Below are 23,806 nucleotides of genomic sequence, written 5' to 3' on the forward strand. Positions count from 1 at the left end.
ATGGCTACTGCAGCCTAAGGCAGAAAATTGTCTGTGCAAGTCCACATTTTGGTATAGCCCCCATATAATAGTACCTCCCTATATTGATTTTAGCTACATTATTTACCGATTTTTTGAAAGTTTCGCATTTCAATATTGTTATGGCTTATAACAAAAGTTGCCTTTGCAGGTCCACGTCGTCGTTTAGACTCTAATATTACGGTTACATTTGGTATCTTTTAGATTTTAACAGAATTTTTACCGGATTTTATTTTTATTTTTTTTTTTTTATTTATTTATTTATTTATTTTTTTTTTTTTTTTTTGAAAATTGCAAAATTCGTTCCAAATGGTGGAGGGTATTCAAAGTTCGGCCCGGCCGAACTTACAGTTTGTTTGTTTTTTTTTTAATTTTATGTCCTTAGTTCTAACCATAAACAAATTTTTCATTATGTGACGCCCAACGCCGCAAAAATTAAATTCGACTTAATAAATTCCATATAGTTCAATAAATTTGAATACATGAAGTAGTGCTCAATAATGGAAGATGTGTGGATTTCCGAAAATATCCTGCCATTGTTTCGCTTTATAATTTGGCATTCATATGCCATACTGCAATGCCAAGCTGTTTATGTATCATGACTTTTAGTTAATTCTATCCATAAAATAACCTTTTATTATTTGGCGCCCAATGTTGGAAAATGGTATTCGCCATAATAAATTCCAGTTATGGGTCAGTAAAATTGATTGCATTAAGTGACGCCCAATATTGAGAGATGGATATGAAAACCAAAAGAATTTGAGTTTTTTGTCCTTCAAGATCTTTAAAAAAGTTGCTTGCTTTTGCCTCTCTGACGACCTTTTCTTGTGAAATTTCATCGGACTGATCAAAAATTCCATGTCCTTAGTTTGTTTCAACCATCGGAGGTATTAAGGCCAGTAAAGTTGACTTTATTAAATAAAATTCATCAAAATAAATCCCAATTCCTACGCAACATAATGTTAACTACAATAAGTGGCGCCCAATAGTAAAAGATGGATATGTAAACACCCATTTTTGGTTTTTCCGAAAAGGCTTCAAGTTCTGCAAATAAACTACTAGTTTTCATCTCGCTGACTTTTCCTATTTGTTAAATTTCATCAAGTTAAATAACATTTTAATGTTTTCTCAAAGAAATACCTCGCTTTCGCCTCTCTGATTTCCCTTCTTTTCAGAATTTTATCACATTGAGAAAAAGTTCAATTTCTCGTTTTTTTTTTTTTTCACAAATTTCATTCCCTCTCTTTTCTCAATTACATTAGGTGCTTCATTTTCTCACTTTTCTCCCAATAACCAACTCTTGTTTAAACTCCATGCAATAAAAAGCTCTCCGTGTGAGAGAACTTTGAAAGAGTGGGATTGAGTGTAAAGAGAATAGTTTTGTGTGGTGTAAATTTATGCTCAACATGGAAATTTCTAGAAGCATGGTTTAACTTCTTCGTCTTCTTCTTCGACTTCTTAAATATAACGGTTTTTTTGTACGTGCTTTTGCAGATATATATGTATGTATACATAAGTAAATAATAATAATATTTTGTATATAATAATTAATATTTTTTTCTTGTAAATATATAGATATATGTAAAAAAATGTGTATGATGTGTCTCTGTGTGGTACAAAAAAAAAATAATAAAAATGGATGGATATCTGGTATGGAGGAATGCCTCTGCTTCTTAAACGGTTATTGTTACGGTTCCTTTGCTATGTATTGTTGTATTGTGGTTATATATATTTTTTTGAGAATTTTTCTGTTTTCCTGAAACTTAAAAATTATTAACCCGCCCTATTTTTGAAAAAAAAAGCCACTAACAAAAATTCCTGGGCTACGCAAAAAAAAAGGTTTGGTTCTCACAGGCAAATAAGAGGACACATTTTCTGTCAATGTTCGAAGTCTGTGTTTGATCAGTGATAAGACAACCTTTCCATCATGAAACAGTTCCAACTTCTTTAGAATAGTTTATTTTAAAGCCATCAAACTTAAGAAAAATGTTGACGAAAGGTTTTTCTGGAAATTTGGGCTTTATTAAGGCAAAGCTCATTTGTTAATGGATATTTAAAAAATTTCTCTTTCGAGATTTTTTGATTTCCCATTTTTATAAAATTATATAAAACCTCATAGTCCCCTCTTTTGCCTGTGAGAACCTAACCTCAAATTCTTTAAAAAAATCATTAAATTAAAATATTGCCACGAGATTTAATTGTTAAACTAATCCCCCCCTACAAAAAAATATTGGTAAAAAATATTAAATTACATTACTTCTTCTTCGTCTTCTACTACTTTTCCTTTCCGTTTTTTTCTTTGTTACACAGTCTGCTTTGTTGGTTGATTCTATGAGGAGAGAAGGAGATGCTGAAAGCTATATTGTCTACCTGTCTGCCAGCCCGCCGTTGCGGCCGCATTCAGCTTCACAAGCCATGATCATTGGTATTGAGAAAACTTCGACACACCCGACTCACTTCGGGATTATTGTGATTGATCAGTTGCATGTAGATCTGTTTGTGTAGCTGCAGTTCATTGGTCATCTCTTGCAGTTGTCGCAGCAGCGTGTCCTTCTCTTTCAACAGGGTCTTGACACGTTCCTCCACCTCACGCGATCGTACCTTGGCCTTTTCACGGGATTTGCGTACGGCAATGTTGTTGCGTTCCCGCCGACGACGATACTCGTCGGTGCCCTTGTCCACATGTTTCATGGAGGCTTTGCGTTGATTTTGCATTTGTTTGCTGTGATGTTTGAGCAAGTGGGCGCCAGCAGCGAGATGGGGCAAGTTAACGGCAGAATGATGGGCCAACACATTGGCCGAGGTAAGAGTATTGAAATTGGAATTTTGTGATGAAGAATTGGAACTGGAATTGCCCCCGTTGCCGTTGACATTCTGATATGGATTGTAGAGGCCATTTGAAGCCCCACCGCCATTGGTGATGAAGGCGGCTGCGGCGGCATTATTAACGGCGGCATTTGTTTCCTGCAGATGGCGTCTATAGTCCGGATCAATGGGCTCCTCCTTGATGGTGGAGGTTTCCGAACCCACTGAGGAATTTTCATCACTGGAATTATTGCTGTACGCCGCACTGGAGTGTACCGCCTGCGGCATATAGGCCAAAGGATTACGCCCATAGGGATGTTGTTGGGTCCTCAACGATTGTTGTTGCAATTGATGCTGTTGCAAAACTTTGGCCGCTGCCGTTACCATGCCATTGGGCGGCAGCGTGGCCGACAATACACCCGGTGAGGTAACCATATCACTGAATATTCCCAAAGTTTCCTGATCACGAAACTGATCGTCGATCAAATGTTGCAAATCCAAGGAGATCTCTTGAGCGGTCAGTTCATCCAAATCGGACTGGACACATTGTTGGAGCATTTGTTTTTGCAGTAAATTCACATTGCCGTTGAGAGGGGAATTTTGATTGTTGTTGTTATTGTTGTTGTTGTTCATACCATGTTGTTGCATTTGATGTTGCATGGCATGTTGTTTGGCCACCAAACCTGCGGATGTGGAATTTGAACCCAAACCACCCAAAGTCTGTTGGATATTTGTGTTGTTGTTGTTGATATCCTGTTGTTGTTGTTGCTGCTGCTGGTGTTGTTGGCCGGAATTGTTTTGCGTGTTGTTATTGTTGTTGTTCTGCGAAGACATGGCCGTCAGGGTAATTTGCCCTATAATGGCCTGCTGGGGAGGCGGTTGCTTCTTCAGGTCCAACTGTGTTAGGGTCTGTACGGTATCGTACATTTGCGGCGATTCCATGTTGAGCATTTTGAATTGCGAAAAGGAAGGTAAAATTTTGAAGGAATTAATTTTGGAGAGATTTTTTGTTGTCACTTGGGGAGGTAGAAAAAAAACAGGAGAGTTGTTTTGGCGGGGAAGAGTTTTTTTATATCCTTTGTGTTGTTGTTGTTATATCCTTTTTGTTGCTGTTGTTTTAGATTTTTGTTTCCAAGGCCCCTAAACAATTTTAGGGCCAGCCTTTAAAGTTTTTGAATTTTAAGATTTTTGTAATTCTCATTAAAACAATGTTTTGAGGTTAGGTTCACAAATTTTTTTTTTAGAAATTTTCAAAATTTTCTCTATTTTTCTTGTCTTGCCTTATTTTCACTTTGTCACTCTTTCTTTTGTCTTTTCAATATTCCAAGAGCAGTTTATTATTTATTTGATTTAATTTTTTTATTTTTTTTTTAATTTTTAATTTAAATATCTTATCAAAATTATTTAAAAATGTTTATTTTGTTTTTTTTTTTAATTTTTATTAATAGGTTTTGAGTTCTAGTCCTTATTTTTCACAGTTTTTAATATTTTTATTTAAAAATTTTTCTTTTAAATATTTTTAAAACTTTTTCTATTTTTTATGATTTGTTGTTGATGTTCTGGAATATTTTTTGAAATATTCATGGTAATTTTTAATATTCTCCGAGCAGCAGTTCACAGAATATATCCGAGATATTGTGGTTTAATTTTTTTTTTTCAAAATTTCAACAGTTCTGTTTTTTGATTTTTTAGAATTATTTTCCAAATTCACAAATTTTATTTCAATTTAGTTTTCTTTTTTTCAAATAAATTTTTCGAGGTAACAATTCTTTGGATCCGTTGAAAGATTTTAAATTTTATCCTGGTATTCACAATTTTTCAAAAAGTTCCATCAGACACATCCGTTTCCGTTTCACATTTAAGCGGGCTTTTTTATTTCGTGTGATTGTTTTTTATTTCCGTAAAATTTCTTTTCAAATCTCTTTTAAATTTTATTTTTATTTTTTCAAAATATATATTTTTTTCTTAATCTCTTTTTTTATTTATTTAATTTTTTTTGTAAATTTATTTTAGCACTTAAAGCATATATAGGTAGATATTTGAAATTTGTTTTGTAGTATTCACCGTAGTGTCTGTCTCAATGCGACTGAAGTGTTTCACAAGTGATGCAACAGATTTTATATTATTTCGTCTTTTTTTCTTATGCGGATTGTACCACCACTGTGTCTTTGTGTGTGTGTGTTCGTATGTATGTCCGTGTGTTTGTGGTGTGTCTCTCTATTGCTTTCTGTTTTCTTCAAATTCGTTTTTCCACCTCCCGTTTACAAGAAGTGCGCGTCCGCATCCGTTAAAACTTTGGCCCATCTAATCGAGCGAACCAACTGAGCGAACGAGCGAGCGAGGACCGACCATGCCATACGACGAACCGAGCAATGAAGGCTTTGCAAGCGTATATCCAAGTGAGTGCACTTTCGTAAAGGTATTGTTGTTATTTCTTTTATTGCCGTTGTTGTTATTGTTACTGCGTTACACGCCGAAATTTATTTGGGCTCTTGTAGAAGCGCATTTAGACTACCGCAATGTTGGACTATCAAAGTATGAATGAATTATGCCTTCTTAGAGCTGGTGCTTTGAAGGCGTCCCCCGAAAACCAAAAAGAAACACAACAGCAGACAACCAAAAAACCCCAACAAGCGAGAAGAAACAAAAAATGTAATAAAAAATGACGTTGTCGTCCGTTGCTCACACTGCTGTGCTGTGCTGTAATAGCCAACGAAGATCGACGTCAGCGTCGTTGCCGGCGTCACAGGGCAACCAACGTTTTTTTTTTTTTTCACTTTAATTTTCTTGTAAACAATTCTCTTTGTTTTCCGTTTCTTTGCCATAACAATTCTCTGGCAACAACAGAGAGCAAGAAATGCTGCAGAGACCAAGAGGCCAGAGCTTTATTGCACACACGCACACACACACACACATGTTTGAATGGGTTGTGTGCAAGCAACAGCTGTTAATGTTTTGGTTTTTATTTGTTTACCGTTATTCGTGCAATCGAAGAAATCGAAAGTGATTTTTTCGATGGTTTTGTTTAACAAGATTTAGTTTTTTCTTAGCTTTAGTTTGTAAAAGCCTTTTTAAAAATAGGTGCCCATCATTTAAACTGTAAACATATAACTTCTGGAGTGCAATATTGACGGGGAAAAATCATTTAATTTTGGCGCTCTTTTCTCATTTGGTGTTTACACTTGGATACAATTTTATAGCAACACTTGTTTTGAATATATCTATCGTTTTGACTGCAACAAATGTCTTCTTAAATGAAATAATTTGCAATAACAATTTGGTGTTTACACCTATGTGAAATTTTATGGCAACACATCTTTGTGGGTAATTTTTTGTTGTGGATTTTTTTTATAATAAAAATTGAATGATTGAATGGTAGAATAAGGAAGGCAACATCGAACAATCAAATGTTTATATTTCTTGAAAAATAATACCTTTGTCAACATCTTACTATACAAAGTATATCAATAAATCTATGGTATAGTTGGTCTAATACACAAATCAGAGATGGGAACCTGTTTCCAAAGAAGCTAAATGTGTGTACTCTGTTCCAGAACTTCAATAATAAAAATATATTACTACGATAACCGATTTTTCCTTTATAATATCGAAGTAAGGAAAAGTCAATATTCGGGCGGATCCAATTATATGATACCCTACAAACGAACAAAAGAATTTATTTGAAGAAGATCATACCATTTATCAACATTTGCCTTTAGAACAGTTATAGTTTGATTTCAGAGGAAACTATTATATGGAGAGGACTAATATATGGAGGCTTATCCAATTCTGAGTTGATGGAGACATTTTAATCTTTTATACCAAATAACATTGCTATAGAGTGCATAATATCACTTCGAGATATGTATGTATCGGAGCCGAGTTTCACAAATGGAAATATATGTCCCGAAATTCGCTCCATATAGACTGAAATTCACCCCAAATAACGGTACAATAGACCTGAAATTGAATTAGGATATATATCCAAATCTTAGCCGATCTCGATAAAATTTGGTAGAGGTATTTCTGGGCTTTATCTGATATCATACAAAATTCGTATGGGGTGCATATTACGAATGTGGAGGACTTACACACCAAATCGCATGAAACATATATGTATGGAAGCTATAGCTCTACCGATTTTCTCCAAATTTGATGTACTTGCTCCTAGACTGAATTCGGTCAGATGTACCAAAACAATGCACAATCAACCCGAAATCGGTTGAAGATATATATGGGAGTTATATCCAAATCTGAATCGATCTTGATAAAATGTGACGGAGGTATTTCCGAGCTCTATAAGATATCTGGTACCAAATGTCATTGTTGTCGAATGCAAATGACGAATGTGAGGTACGACTTAAACATAGCTATATCTGAACCAATTTAACCAAGTTTTAGTTCTTGCTTGCTGCTAGACTGAATTCGGCCGGATGTGCCAAAATTCAGGTAATTTGGATTGATATTGGCCATTTAGTGCACAATTAACACGAAATCACTTGAAGATATATAGGAGCTCTATCTAAATCTGATCCGATTATCACCAATTTCAATAGGATTCGTGCTTGGGCCAAAACAAATATTGTTGGAAAATTTCATCTCAATTGGATAATAAATGCGACCTACATCGACGGACAGACGGACTAACAAGCATAAATCGACTCAGAAAGTGATTCTATAAAGATCCTCAAAAGTAACTATGGGTCTATCTCGGTTCCTTCTCCATGTTACAAACAAATGCACAAAGACATAATATTCTCCCCACTGTGTGATGTAGGGTATAAAAAGGTCCATGCAATAAAAAGGTAAGGCTTTATCAGTGAATATGTTGTTTACATATCTAGTGTCAATTTTTGCATATGTAGAAGTTGGACACATCGTGTGATACATGGACGACATTTCATTTGTGAAATACAAGGTACATACATTGGTATAAAAATATAGGTAGATGCATCAAGGCTTGGGAACATTGATATGTCAAAATTATTAAAATGTTTGTTTTTTTTTTTTTTTTTTTTTTTTTCAAAAATAAGTCGATTTTTATTCATTTATTCAATATTTTTCCTCATTTTTAAAATCAGATTAGCTGCTGGAAAAATGAATGGAATCCCGTGATTTTCTTTCAAAAATAAGATCCAAACAGTTCTATCTTTCAATTCCATGGTAAAACTGGCGAATAGCTTCAATGCGCGTCTAACGATTTACGCGTCTTCTAATCATTTATTTTGAAAATATTCCTTGTTTTATTTTTCAAAACAATAAATACATACACAAAATTGGCAGAAGTCGGGCGCACTTGCCCGACAATAAAAACAATAAATACATACACTTGTAATCAGCTGGTGGCTCTACCTTACCTTTTTATTGTGCCATGGTTGTAATGATATGCATTTTCAAAAATTGTTACAAACTTTGAAACATTTTTCATTAAAAATATGAAATATGGTTTAACAGTTCATTGTCCCAACAGCTGTGTTAATGCGACTACCTGTATTATTCTACCATAGAAAAATCATACTTTTTCGATCACAGCGAGCTCTGTTTCCATCGGAAAAGTATCATATAACCAAAAGCTCCTTTTTTTACGAAGAAGCCAGTCAATAACATAAGCCAGTCAAAAAAGAGTTTTATGTATTCTCACCAATTTTTCTTAAGACTTCTAACTTTTTTCCAAAAGCCAGAATTCGACTTCCACACCTTTCCTTAACCATACAAGATTCTATTTTATGTATGGTTTATATTTTTGGATTTCATGCCTCGCCGTTACTAATTTCAGTTTTTCATTGTCGGTATGGTTTTTATTTAATTCGGTTCGTTTAAAGATCTGCGTTCATATCAAAATGGCTTTATCTTCCGTTTAATAGTCGTTCCAGGGCGGAAATATTTTCGTCAGCACCATCCTTACATACAACGTGTTCTCCTAGAACCTATATCCAGCTTGGCTGGTAATATGCGGAGATTTTGTTAATATCCTGCAGAAAAATTCTCACTCTCTGCATATATTTCTTAATGTACGTTATGTAAGATTGAAATAAATATAAATGTATGTAAGCTTGAATATATAGTTATATTATTGATCCTCGTTTCAAAAGTAGTTTTTGTCCATTAAAAAAATAACTCTTCATATATCTGCAAATTTATATTTTTTAAACCAATATTCTTTAATGCGAACAAAACCAATAAGAAAATTTCCTTTCATGTTATAGAGAAGCTGTCCCCATACTCTTGACACATAGATACAAAAAGCATGTGCTCCACACAACAACCTGTGGATAACAGCATTTTATTTATATTCTTTTTGCGGCAGTGATGATATTTTTCACTCATTTTCTCTCTCCCTCTCTTTTTTTTTTTTTTCTTAAAAACCTACTCTCTCAATTCATTTTAGGCTACAACAAAAACGAAAGCTATTGTTTATTATGCTATGTGCGGTTATGTGCTATGCTGTAATACTGAATGCATTCTACTGGCGGCGTCAACGTCGCTGCTTTTGCCTACGCCAGCTCCGTTGCTACAAAGTGTATTGGGGCTTTTTACTGTTTCTTCTTCTTCGTCGTAACATAATTGTTGTTGCTTTCCTTTGTATCCATTAACTCTCACTTCTCTAAGACACTTTGGGTTTTTTGTTTGGTTTATTAAGCTCTGACACGGTTTGTTTGGAGTCGCGAGTGGATTGTTGTATCTCTTGGCGGCTTCGCTTGAATTGTGTGCCGTTTATTATTTTTTGGAGCTCCTCAGTTGTTGTTGTTGCTGCTGCTGTTGAGTCGTGGTGTTTGCTGGTTATCTGTGTCACGACAAACGAAAGCAAAAGTTATTTCTTTTTGGCTTCGATCACTTTTACTCTCGTTTTTGGTTTACGACGACGACAACGATGGCAATGGCGACGTCGTCGTCAGCAACGTCGGTTATCTGAGTTAACAATATTGGTGTGTGATTGTTGTTGTTGTTTTAGCTGCATTTTGGGGGGTTTGTTTTGTTTTACTGTTTATAACTGGAATGAATGGTTGGTTATAACTCTTTGCCGCCAATGTTGTAGCTGTTGCTGCCCGTATAAATATTTATTTGTGTGTAGGTATGTATGGTCTTTCGTTTTCGGTTTATAGCACAAAGCTGTTAATGTAGGGTCTTCGTTGGGTTTTTTCTGTTTCTTGCCGTTGCCGTTAGCTTAGAAAGATGGTTGGTTGTACTATTTTGTGATAACGTCATCATTTAGTTGTTTATTGTTCACTTTGTTGTTTCTCTCTTTCTTTACATTGATGATCATGTCATGCTGCTAATGAATATGTATGATAGGCGTGTGTGTGTGTATTTGTACTGTCACTTTTTTCTAACGTTGTGTGTTTTTATCGCTGTTTTTTCTTGTGGTAGGTATTATTTAATCGATTGTTGGAATTTGACAGATTGATTTTGATTTTCGTTTTATGTTTGTAGGTCAGTTAAGAATTTTGATTAGTTGACTTATCGCATAAAAGAAATTGTTGGAAAAGGTAATTTTTGGTATAGGAAGATTGGGAATGCCTCAATGCGAATAAATTAAATCATATTTAGAATGTGAAAATATGAACGAATAATTAAGGTCCATAGCGTGGCACGTGGATGGTATTTCAAAACTAATGAGTCAGAATTCACCTAAAAATTTATTTCGTACTGAAAGATGTAAGCTAAAGTTGCTGATACATAGAAGGATCTTTTTTCTATCTTAAGTTATGTGCTGGATTCTTTGTAAAAGATCCGCAATCTCATTTTAAATTCAGGAATTTAACCACAAAAAATCGAAAAAGCGCTAAAGCCATAGTAGCGGCGCGTCTAGAGCTAAAGGTTTGAACAAATAATGTCCAAAAATTCCTATGGGATTAAGAGAACATTAGAAAATACACTTGCTGTCAAAATAATAGCAACATTAATAGGTTTGATATTGATTGTACAACTCTGGTCTTTAATATTTTCATTTAACGTTGCAAATCAACTAATGTCTCTTCTCTCACGCTGCAAATTATTTTAGGTTTAATGTTACATTTTGCCTTACAATCTTGTATATTTGTAAAATATTCGAAGGGCTAATATAAAAATAGGGGCTTAAAATTGAACTTTAATAATTTTTAATGTTTAATATCGGTTAAATACATAAAAATTTGAACTATACTATTTTCTTTGAAGTGTGTTGTGTTTATAACTGTTCTATGGAGAAACGTGACCTCATAAAAAACACATTTCTCAAAGAAAAACTCAAAAACAAGCTAAAAAACCTTAAGTTCGGCCGGGAAAAACTTTTAATACCCTCCACCACAACATTTTTATATAAAAGTATCTGAATTCAAACGAGTTCCGAGTTATATGAGGGTCATACCAAAACGGGAACCTCTATAAACAATTTTATACTTCAAGAATTGTCATCTACCAAATCTTCCTAAATATTCAAAATATTCAATGTTCTGCCATCGGAGATAGGGCCCATTATATACTACAAATACCAATTTTTAGACAAATCTGTGGAAAAATGTGGGAGTCTATAAAAAAAACGTGGATCTATACATACAATGTTGCTCTACCGGAGCCAGAGCCCATTATGACCTACAAATACCAATATTTATACATACGCGAAATGAAAAAACTGCAACCAACTTCAGACTGCTGTCATTTCTAAGCCTCTCGTACGACAGTTGTTAAAATTATTCCAGTGACCGCTCATTATATTGTTTACAAGCGTACAAAAGCATTTCGGTGAGAATTTTCCAAAAAAAAAAAGTTATTCGTGATGGAATTCAAGCGTGATAGTGTGATTTCTTATATTTGGCTGGAAACCCACAAGTGGCTATCGGTAGAGATACTATCGGTGATACTGGTAGCGTTGCCCGACGGCAAGGAAGTGGACGGAAGAAAACAGCAACATCAGCAGAAATGGTTCGAAAAGTAAAAAAGAGACTTGATCGAAACACGCGTCGCAGTGGCCGAAAAATGGCTCGTGAGCTGAACATATCGCAATATTCCATTCGGCAAATATTGAAAAATGATATCGGGGTAAAGCCATTAAAATTCCAGAAAGTGCAAGAACTTACACCGCAACAGAAAGAAAATAGACTGAAAAGAGAAGCTACTATTCGCTTGGCCGAAAGTGGTGAACTGCAGATTTTGTTTTTTTTTTTTATGAGAAAACATTCGTGTTTACTTGCCAAAGAGGTTAGCTGAAAATGTGCACCTTCGGTTGGCCACCAGAACTTAAGCGCCGGCCATGGTGATGGTGTAGGCCGCCATAACAGCCGATGGTCCCTCTCCGCTCGTATTAATCGACCGTGGCATCAGAATAAATGCCGAATATTATCGCGAACATATTCTGGAGGGCGTATTAAAGCCACGCAAACATTTTAACCGCAGAACTTGGACATTCCAACAGGACTCAGCACATTAAACTCAGCACGCGCCACCCAAGAATGGTTACAAAATGAGGTTCCTCGCTTCATTTCCAGCGCACAATGGCCACCAAAATCTTTGGATACCAATCCGTTGGACTATTGTGTCTGGAGTATTTTGGAAAGCAAGGTTGGCACTAAAAATATCACCTCAAGCAAGCGCTTCGCCGGGAATGGTCCAAAATACCGCAGAGCAAAATTCGGGCAGCGTTTGACTTTTTCATTGGCCGTTTGAAGGCCATAATTCGTGTCAAAGGTAACCAATTCGACCAAATCTAATATTATTCCAAAATGTTATGCTATTTCCGACATTTTTTGCTTTCATTCAATGAAATTTAAAAAAAAATGTAAAAATTATGGCCTACTGGTCCATGAAAATACGGTCTACCGGTCGATGATGTCAATTCTTGTATTTCTCTAAGTGTTACGCGAGCTTACCACATTTCCGCTAGGAAGAAATAAAACGCCAGCCTAGTAAATATCTCATTACAAAATACTGGGTGTTTTTGTTCTTGGCGCGGAGATTCGGGCCAGAGACCTAAAGGTACATATAGGTGAGAGAACATAAAACGCTTCTTTGACTGGCTTAAGTCATCGGCAGGCTTTTTCACAAAAGAACAAAGGAGCGTAGGGTTATCAAGTATAAATTATGGGCTGAAATTGGACTAAGTCGACCTAAAGCTTTGTTGTTCTTTTACAAAGAAGCCAGCGGATGACTTAAAACCAGTCAAAAAAAGTGTTTTATGTTTTCTCACCTTTAGGTTTAGTAGTCTCACTGTTTTACTTATTACTTGGTATGTTAAAAGTAAGCTATTATACCTAGTCATTTTTTTAGGAATAACTCATTTTTTAGCTTACGGGTAATGCAGATGTTATGTAGTTTACAATTATTATTATTAATTCCCATTATTTTTTGAATACTGGTAATGCAGATTACATGTTGTTGTCATTACTAGTAATGCATAAAGAGGTATATACGCCCACAAGTTTTTGGCTAGGTGGTGCGTGTTCCCAACATGCATGCATATGTACGAGATTTGTGTGAATTTTTCCACTGATATGGGACGGGAACTATGCTCACGCACTTTTTGTCTTGGATACAAGCTTTAATGCTAACCATGTATGTGCCGGTGTCTGAATGCAGTGTGTTCACGAAGTAGTTTTTGAATATTTGCCACACACACACATATATATGTACGTACATCTAATGTTCCGCTGTTAACTATGCAGTCGACGTCTCTGTCCACGCATACACACATGTATGTAAGTAGGTGTGTACACATGAATATGCTGCCTAAATGGTAGTACATAGGCCTATGGTACGTCTTTTGCCATACTAAAGTCTCAACGTTTATGTATTTTTGTTGCTGTTGCTACTTTTGCCGACATTTGTTGTTGATCATAACAATTTTCAATGTTGGCTTTCTTTTCACTTTTTATTTGGGAGATTTTCGTCTATTTGATGTGACTCCGTTGGCGCTGTTGCCGTGTGCGCAAGTGCGTAAGTGACTTTGGCGTTTATGGCCGCTGTTTAAGTTTGTCTTCTTTTAAATTTGTCTAAGTCCATGGTTTTTTGTTAGGAAGAGTGGGGAGGGGGGTCTTTTGATTTGAAACTTTAATTTTTAGTTTTATTTACTTTTTTTGCTAAGTTCAGCTCACTCACAGCCGTTGTATGTGTGCGTTCGTGTGTGTGTTTGGGCATAACCCTTTAGCTGTATTTGTGTGATTTAACATCAAAAATTTATTTTAAACTAAAATTGTGCCGCATAGCTGCCATTATGACCGCGCTGCTCTGAGATGCGTTAGCCAGCCAGCCATCCGTTGTTGTTGCTAGAAATTATGACGGCGTTTCTTTCAGCTTTCACGTAACTTTTAGTCGTCGTCTTTAGTATCGTTATTTTTAAAGGGTTTTGATTATTTAAATTTTGTCTGTTAAATTGTGTTACGAAATAGCATCGAGCTAGCAAGCGAGCGAGGGGAAACGGGCCACCAGATAGAAAATAAATACAACCTAAATTTTTTTATTATTATGTGATTTTTTCTCGTTTTTTTTTATACCTACCTAGCTAGTAAACCAAAAAAAATACAAGCGTTTTACAGTTAACGATGATTGTCGAAAAAAATGTATTCAGGTGACAGGTTTTTGGCGGATTTTTTTCGTAGTGTTTTCTTTTTAGTTGTTTGACGTCAGTGAAATGGGGTAAAGGGAACGGAGATGGTCATTGAAAACTGTAGTTTTGGAATTCTGGAAGGCATAGTTTTTGAAATTTCCAAGGCCGAACCCTATTGAAATTGGAGATTTAGATATAGCTCCCATATATCTTCAACCGATTTTAATTAATTGTGCACCAAATGGCCAATATCAGTCCAAATGACCTGAATTTTGATACATCCAAGTGAATTTGGTCTAGAAGCAAGTACATAAAATTTTGTAAAAATCGGTTTAGACATAGCTACAGCTCCCATACATATGTTTCATCGTATTTAGTGTTTAAAAACTTCACAAGCGTCATACGCATTCGACAACAATGATATTTGGTACCAGATATCAGATACAGCCCACAAACACCTCTGCCAAATTTTATAAAGATCGGCTCAGATTTGATTACAGCTCCCATGTATATCTTCAACCGATTCGGGTTAATTGTACACCAAATGACCAATATCAATTCAAAAGTCCTGAATTTTGATACATCCGACTGAATACAGTCTAGAAATAAGTACATTGAGTTCGGAGAAAATCGGTTTAAATGTACCTATAGCTCCCATATAAATGTTTCATCCGATTTGGTGTTTAAGTCCCTCACATTCGTAATACAGGGAGAGATAAAAAAAAACTGCGATCAACTTTTGTCATTTCCAAGCCACTCGTCCGACAGCTGTTACAATTATTCCAGTGACAGCACACTATATTGTTTAGAAGCGTACAAAAGCATTATGGTGAGAATTTTCCAAAAAAAAAGTTATTAGTAATGGAGTTCAAGCGTAATAGTGTGATTTCTTTATATTTGTCTGGAAAACCACAAGTGGCTATCGTTAGAGTACTCCAGCGTTGTGTCCGACGTCAAGGAAGTGGACGGACAGCAGAAATGGTTCGAAAAGTAAAGAAGCGTCTTGACCGTGAGCCGAACATATCGCAATATTCCATTCGGAAAATATTGAAAAATTAGCTCGGGGTATAGCCAATGAAATTCCAAAAAGCGCAAGAACTTACACCGCAGCAAAAAGAAAATAGACTCAAAAGAGCTAAAGAGTTGCTTCGCTTTGCCGAAAGTGGTGAACTGCCGAATTTGGTTTTCTCCGATGAGAAAACATTCGTTGTCCAGCAGTTTCGGTTGACCACCAGAATGGTGTGGGCCGCCATAACAGCCATTGTCGCTTTCCGCTCGTATTAATCGACCGTAGCATCAGAATAAATGCCGAATATTATCGTCAAAATATTCTGGAGGATGTATTGAAGCCTTGGGCACGCAAACATTTTGGCAGCAGACCTTGGACATTCCAACACGACTCAGCACGCGCCACCCAAGAATGGTTACAAAATGAGGTTCCTCGCTTAATTTCCAGCATACAATGGTCGCAAATGGTTCCATGGCGGTCCACGTGTTCCTATAGCCCCCATATAACTGTAACTGCCGATATTTGGTATTTTCATGATTTTAGCGACATTATTTACCGGAATTATTTAAAATTTCATATTGTGAGTTCGTAATGGGTACTACAGCCTTTGACAAAAATTTTTGTATGCAAGTCCAAGTCTTCGTATAGCCCCCATGTAACGGTACCTCCCGATATTCGGCATTTTGATGATTTTAGAGACATTAGTTGTGTTCCAGTACTTTTTTAGTAGTAAAACTAGCAGAAGAGAGAACTGTTCGAAATGTCATTCTCATTTAGGTTTGCTCAAAAAATAAGGGAACGGAAAATTAGCAGAAATGCGATAAAATGTCAAAATTCAAAATTCTAAAAGTAAACAGCCTAAATCGGACTGGTGAAACCTTACTGAAAAGAGCGCCAACATTTAAAAAATGAGAATTGAAGACGATAAGTTAAATTTAATAATTTATAATAGTAATTAATAATCTGATTCCTCATTCAGCCAGTCCTCTTCACTGCTGGAATCATCCAAAAGTGAATACATCAGTTGCCCCATATTTCCTCTTTTTGTTTTTTGCACGACAAATATTAGTTTTTCCTTTAGTTTTCAAGTTGGTTATTTTCTTTATTGAAATGTATCAATACATTTTCAACCTTGTTAGCCCTGCCAATTAAATGTCAAATTTACAATATGCACATTTCTGCTCGGCCAAATTCATGTAGCTAAAACAAGCAGAAATGTGCACCACTCAGCGCCATTTTTTTCTCGAGAGAGCTGCAAGTTTTGCTAGTTTTTGGAGTACGGGAACGCGTTGTAGCAGAATTAGTGCTAATTAGTACTAATTTGCAGGTTCTGGAACACAACTATTATTCACCGGAATTGTTTCTAATTTAGTATTTGAAGTTCGTAATGAATACCACAGCCTATGACAGAAAATTGTCTGTACAGGTCTAAAGTCTTCGTACCGCCCCCATATAACGGTACCTCCCGATATTCGGTATTTTGATGATTTCAGCAACATTATTTACCGAAATTGTTTCAAATTTGGTATTTGAAGATTGTCTCTGCAGGTCCACGTCTTCGTATAGCCCCCATATAACGGTACCTCCCGATATTCGGTATTTTGATGATTTTAGCGACATTATTCACCGGAATTCTTTCAAATTTGGTATTTGATGTTCGAAATGGATACTACAGCCAAGACAAAAAATTGTCTGTGCATATCCACGTCTTCGTATAGCCCCCATATAACGGTACCTCCCGGTATTTGTTACTTTGATGATTTTAGCGACATTATTCACCGGAATTGTTTCAAATTTGGTATTTGATTTTCATAATGGATACTACAGCCTAAGACAGAGAATAGTCTGTGTAGGTCCACGTCTTCGTATAGCCCCCATATAACGGAACATCCCGATATTCGGTATTCATTTCAAATTTGGTATTTGATGTTCGAAATGGATATTACAGCCTAAGACAGAAAATAGTCTGTGTAGGTCCACGTCTTCGTATAGCCACCATATAACGGTACATCCCGATATTCGGTATTTTGATGATTTTAGCGACATTATTTACCGGAATTGTTTCAAATTTCACATTTGAAGTTCGTAATGGATGCTACAGCCAATGACAGAAAATAGTCTGTACAGGTTCAAGTCTTCGTATAGCCCCCATATAACGGAACATCCCGATATTCGGTATTTTGCTGATTTTAGCTACATTATTCACCGTTTTTATACCCTACACCACATAGTGGTAAGGGTATTATGTCTTTGTGCAAGTTTGTAACATGGAAAAGGAAGCGAGATAGACCCATAGTTACTTTTGAGGATCTCCATAGAATCACTTTCTGAGTTGATTTATGCATGTCAGTCCGTCTGTCCGTCCGTCCGTCCGTCCGTCCATGTATTCTTGTGAACAAAATGCAGGTCGCATTTATTATCCGATTGAGATGAAATTTTGCACAAATCATATGTTTGGCCCAAGGACGAATCCTATGGAAATTGGAGATAATCGGTAAAAATTTAGATATAGCTCCCATATATATCTTCGTCCGATTTGCCTTTTATTGTGCACCAAACGTGTAATATCAGCCCGAATAGTATGGAATTTTGCACATACAACCAAATTAGGCCTGAAAATAAGTATGCCAAATTTGATCAAAATCGGTTCAGATATAGCTATAGCTCCCATATATATTGTTCATCCGATTTGTTATTTTTGTCCTCCGCAGCCATAATATGCACTCTGTAACAACAATATTTGGGGAAATATATCAAATACAGCTCAGAAATACCTTTTATCGAGATCGGTTCAGATTTGGATATAGCTCTCATATATAACTTCGTCCGATTTACCTTTTATTGTGCACCAAACGTCTAATACTTGCCCATATGGGATGAAATTTGGCACTTACGACCGAATTGAGTCCAGAAGCTAGTATGTCAAATTTAGTGAAGATCGGTTAAGATATAGCTATAGCTCCCATATATATTGTTCATCCGATTTCTAGTATTTGTTACCCACAGCCGTAATATGCACTCCGTACACGCAGAGAAAAAATATTTTTCACTATGGTTGCAGAAACCATAACTATTGTTGCCAGAACTTTTATATGTTTGTAGCAAACATGTGAATTGCATATTTGAAAATACTATGTTCCCTGCAACCATAATTTCCAAAATTTAAATCGAATTTTTGTAATATGATAAAAATAATTTACAATACCAATGGTCTTCACAATCATGTTGCTAATAAATTTACAATACATTTTGTAGAATTTTAAAATAATATTGTAAATTGTATGCGCTTGAGAGCTGAGCGTGTCAAAACATGTTAGTTTGATTGGAGAGTTCGAAGAAGTACTACGTGCGTAAATTTAAGAGTGATATAAAAGTGAACATTTAAAAGTTTTACTTAATACAATAAATATTAAAGAGTCATAAAATAATGACACATGCTATCTATAAATACAATAAAAATAAAGTGAGTTTATTTCGCGTTCGCTTACAACTATTTTGAATGTGACTTTTTCTGAAAAAGAAAAGTAAAAGTTCTATTTAATGGCAAAAAATAATTAAAAGTACATATATGTAACTAAGTCACTGAAGTACAATTAGCTTCAAGGAAAAGTACAACATTGAAAATGTATAAAACACGTGTTTTCAGAAAATTCAAAACATGTGCACTTTTTAATATATATTTGTTTAGTTCGAAAATACATATTTTCAATTTTAACAATATATATTTTCAATTTTAACAATACATATTTTCAAATTTAACAATACATATTTTCAAACTTAACAATACATATTTTCAAATTTAACAATATATATTTTCAAACTAAGAATATATATTGTCCAATTTTAAAATATGTATTTTAAAAAATTACAATATCTTGTTTTGGATTGAAAATATGTATTGTTAAAGTTTACAATATTTTGTGTTGAGTGTTGTGATCCCGTTATATTTCGGAGCATTTGCATTAGCTTCTGCATTCACTGCCTCTCGCTAGTTTTTGTTCAAATTTTTAACAAGAAATTTTTAATAAAACCAAACATATTCACCGATTTGGTGGAACAGTATCTATCGTCAACGGATTTTATATTGGACGTAAATTTAATAAGTGAGTATCCACAAATTAAATATATTTAAAGTTGTGGTCACGTAATTAGAACATGAACTGTGGTAAGCATTTTTTGAAGTGTTTAAAAAAAAAAAATAATTCTGAGCTCTTAGATATACTAATTTTTTTTTCATCTGTAAACTATTTTCAAAAAAAGCAGTAAAGTAAATATTTCCACGTTATTTTATAAAAATTTTTATTTATTAAAAATTGCATAAAATAATTTTCTATTTTCACACTAAACCTCTTAAGTGCAGTATATCTAAGTGTTCAGAATTATATTATTTTTAAAAAATACTTCAAAAAATGTTCACCACAGTTCATGTTCTAATTAGGTGACCACCACTGTATATGTATGTAAATATAATGTGTAATTTCTAAACTAATTTTCGTTGTAGATGATAATTCTTCTTATTCCACCTCAGACTCGAATGATGAATTGGAATCACAGGCTTCCAGTTCACAAAATATAATATTTGGAAGTACACAGCCTCAGGTTATTAGAACTTTAACATGTATAACCGATGATATTTTTAACCAAAGCCAGGGGAATATTTTTATTGACAAAAATGCTTATCCTTCTGTTCCATCAACGGAGGTATGTAAAAATGTTTCTTAATTTAAAATCTTTTCAGTCATTATTAACCCCTTTTTATTCCCGAAGGAAATAAAAGAATATCCTGAAATTAAGCAATTATTGCAATGTAATAGTCTGCAAAATAAGGATAGAACAATTATAGCAAAGAGTATAGTGTCAAATATCCTGAGCCAAAATGTGAATAGACGGTATGTAAATCCTAAACACTTAACAATTTGTTTATATTCAGAGATTCTTTTTCAATTTGCAGTTTATATAAAGATGATTTGTTACAACTTTCCCGATCAATAATAGAAGTATTTCCATCGGAAGTTAGAGAAACTTATTACGTACCCTTTACAAAAGGTCATTTGGCAAATGGTAAATTGTTTGACGCATACAATAATAAGAGAACACAATTAAGTGCAGCAGGACTGATAAATATACGTGAAAACGTGAAAAAGAAATGTGAGTATGCTTAAATATAAGAATATTTATATGTTTTGAAAAACAATACGTTCTTTTAGCAAATCATACGCAATTGTCGGAAGATCACGAAACTGGCATATCAGCAGATGAATTGAAAATTCTTGAAACAACGAATGTAGATTGGAACAAAACAAGAGAACTTTGGATTAAATCTCATTCCTATCGACAAAACGAATTACAAAACAACGAGTTAAGTACTATTGACTATATACAAAAATACAACATTCATCTTAATGAGAACTTTCATGAATTGGTAAGTCTTTGAATTATTAATATTATGTAAATTTCGATTAATATTGTTCATATACTTCTCGCCTAGCTTCAAATCGATTTCAAAATACTGTACCCAAATTCCAAAAGCATTTACCAATGGAAACAATTCTATGGAAAACTAATATTGAAAGCCGAACAATCAAAAGAGAATAGCGTTTTACAAATTTTAGCGAATATCGACAGAACTGAGGACGAAGGTATGTATGAATATAAGAATATGCTATACATAATCATCCACATTTTTTTTACAATAGATTGCAAAATTGCTCTTTCGTTGATGATTATTCCATTTATTCTACCACACTACAGGAAGAACAGCAAGTTAGAATCGCTGGAATCATTCATTTATTACTGCAAGGTCGGTTCATATATATACTTTTATTCCACAATACCTCATATATTAATAAAAAAATGTATCATCCTAACAGAATATTCAAGTGGCAGATGACGAAACAAGAAACCGAATAAAACGACTAAAAAAGGATACTCAACCCAAAATTTATTTTGTTGGCGATACGACAAAACCAATTTCCATTGCATACGTGGATATATGTGGAAATCGTTTGAAATTTGAAAATCCTTTAAAAGCTGTTGAAGCCTGCTTTTACTCTTTTATGAGTATGAATATTAAATACCCAAGTGCATGCCTACACGTATGGACATTTATACAATATATTATTTATGAAATTAACACTCAATGGGATACGACAATACCTGCTGTAAGTACCTTAATCAATGAACTTCGTATGGAAAATCTGGAATAGATTTGTTTTTTTTAGTTTCGAAGAGAATTATTTTATGTTCGTCCAAAAAAATTAATTATTTTATTATTATTTCATTATATAAGACTTTTATATATAAATTTATATCTACAAATGGATTATATTAAATGTTTTTGTTCATCTCATTTATTTATTTCAATTAATGAATTAATCCGACATATGAGAAGGCATCATAAACATATAACGTCAATATCTTGTTGTTTTCCTAATTGCAATCGCAGATACGATCGGTTTGATTCATATAAGTTTCATTTGCAAAGACATTTTCCTAAAAATGTCTTTAATAACTCTTTGGATAGTTCATCAGAATACTCAAACATAAATAGTGAACCTTTAGGAAGAATTTTCCCCTTAGATACAAATATTGACGATAATAGTTCGCGATCTCAGATAGAATTAGTTACAAATATGAAAACTGATCTATTGAAACAAATTGTGAAAGCTTATTGTAATGAAAGTATTCCTCGAAATAAGTGTTTAGAAATTATAAGAAATGTTGCAAATGGTTTCTTAAAGTACCTGAAAATTCTAAGAAATAAATTAGTAGATAATGTAGTGGAACCTGAAATAATAGCGTTTCTTGAAGATATTATTAATAGTTGTATTATTAAATCAGAATATAAATTACTGAACGAATTTAAGAAAACAGGCTACTTTGTTGAAGCCAAATACCTTTTGCTACATCGTGAGCCTCAAGAGGTTTTAACTACAGGAAGACAAATTACTTTAAAAAATATTGACTACTCCATCGCAATATTATCATTGCAGTCTTTTTTCTTTATACTTTTTAATAAAACTAAATTTTTGACTGAAGTTGTATCTTACATAAGTTGTTTAAAACTACGTGATCCGAATGTTATATATAATTTTGTTCAAAGTAAGCTTTGGCGTGAGAAACTAAATTGTAATGACAAGTCAGATACATTGTTTTTACCCCTTTTCGTATATTTCGATGAATTTGAGCCAGATAACGCATTAGGTTCTCACGCTGGCTTTCAAAAACTTGGTGGGGTTTACATTAAAATTCCTTGTATTCCCGAATATCTTCAGTCAAAATTGTCTCATATGTTTGTAGGAATGCTATTATTTTCTGAAGATAGAAAAAAAATCGGTAACAAACGCGTATTTGAGGCATTTATAAATGAACTTAATAGTTTGCAAGAAATTGGAATAGATATTCATGAAGAAATCTCATTTGAAGGAAATCTTATAAAAAATTAAATTAATTTCTTCTCTAATTTTGGGAGACAACCTTGGACTCAATACAATTCTTGGCTTTTCTGAAACATTTTCCAGCAATTTTTACTGTCGTTTTTGTAAACAGCATCGAGAAGTTAACAAAGTGGCAGTTTCTGAAAATAGTGAAATGTTACGAAATCCTCATAATTATAGTTCTGATGTAGGTCTTAATGATTTTAAGACCACCGGTATAAAAGAAAATTCTATTTGGAATAATTTAAAACAATTTCATGTAATAAGGAATTATAGTGTCGACGTTATGCATGATTTATTAGAAGGAGTATGTCATTACGTTTTAATTTTTATATTGACTCGTTTCATAAAGGATTACGAATTCTTTAGTTTAGACCAACTAAATTATAGATTGCTAACTTTCAATTATGGTCCAATCAATAGCAGGAGCAAGCCACCTATACTGAGTCAAGATTTCCAGAAAAAAATTAAATTGAAATTATCTTCTTCTGAAACATTAGTTTTCGTAAGGTGCCTAAATTTAATTATAGGAGATTTAGTGCCTGATTGTCAAGAATGGTCGCTATTTTTGTTATTAAAAAAAATAGTTTTTATAGCATGTGAATCAGATTCATTTCAAACTGGTGTTCCTGAACATTTTCAACAGCTAGTGTGCGAACACAACGATTTGTACATGCAACTTACAAAATCAACATTGCAACCAAAATTTCATAACTTGTTACACTATGCAAATATTATGAAACAAATTGGACCTTTGAAACATATTTCTTCAATGAGATTTGAATCTCTTCATAAGGAATTAAAAAAAATATGTAACAGCTCTAATAATAAAATTAATCTCCTGAAAACTATATACACAAAATATGAAGTTAAATTATTTGACTTTTTAATTAACTATTCAGATATTTTAGATGCTAAAATAGAATTAGGTCATTCTGTGGAAATGACCAGCGATACTTTCCGAAAATATAATATTTTGTCTACAGTACCATTGCGTGTCTTATCCAATCTTCAATACAA

General features: G+C 34.1%; 2 protein-coding genes across 2 annotated transcripts; one reads left to right on the plus strand and one right to left on the minus strand.

Annotated features, from left to right (window-relative positions):
• Positions 1-465: 465 nt before the first annotated feature.
• LOC101898926 (CCAAT/enhancer-binding protein) lies at positions 466-5,430 on the minus strand. Its single transcript, XM_011297780.3, has one exon. The coding sequence runs from the start codon at positions 3,772-3,774 to the stop codon at positions 2,425-2,427; it is 1,350 nt and encodes a 449-aa protein (XP_011296082.1). The 5' UTR covers positions 3,775-5,430; the 3' UTR covers positions 466-2,424.
• On the plus strand, positions 5,174-21,570 carry LOC105261732 (uncharacterized). Its single transcript, XM_059128426.1, has 9 exons — positions 5,174-5,222; positions 19,343-19,453; positions 19,852-20,051; positions 20,118-20,239; positions 20,302-20,498; positions 20,558-20,772; positions 20,839-20,989; positions 21,047-21,150; positions 21,221-21,570. The coding sequence occupies exons 1-9, from the start codon at positions 5,174-5,176 to the stop codon at positions 21,554-21,556; spliced, it is 1,485 nt and encodes a 494-aa protein (XP_058984409.1). The 3' UTR covers positions 21,557-21,570.
• Positions 21,571-23,806: the final 2,236 nt, after the last annotated feature.

Source organism: Musca domestica, unplaced genomic scaffold, assembly GCF_030504385.1.
Source record: "Musca domestica strain aabys unplaced genomic scaffold, Musca_domestica.polishedcontigs.V.1.1 50, whole genome shotgun sequence".
Classification (NCBI taxonomy): Eukaryota; Metazoa; Arthropoda; class Insecta; order Diptera; family Muscidae; genus Musca; species Musca domestica.

What these genes read in the sequence shown, in the direction of transcription:
- LOC101898926 (XM_011297780.3), bottom strand. Translation starts at nt 3,774, where the DNA reads ATGCTCAACATGGAATCGCCGCAAATGTACGATACCGTACAGACCCTA.
- LOC105261732 (XM_059128426.1), top strand. Translation starts at nt 5,174, where the DNA reads ATGCCATACGACGAACCGAGCAATGAAGGCTTTGCAAGCGTATATCCA. An exon ending in CTTTGCAAGCGTATATCCAA is followed by an intron (nt 5,223 to 19,342) that starts GTGAGTGCACTT and finishes GCCTCTCGCTAG; the next exon opens with TTTTTGTTCAAATTTTTAAC. An exon ending in CTTCTGTTCCATCAACGGAG is followed by an intron (nt 20,052 to 20,117) that starts GTATGTAAAAAT and finishes TTATTCCCGAAG; the next exon opens with GAAATAAAAGAATATCCTGA.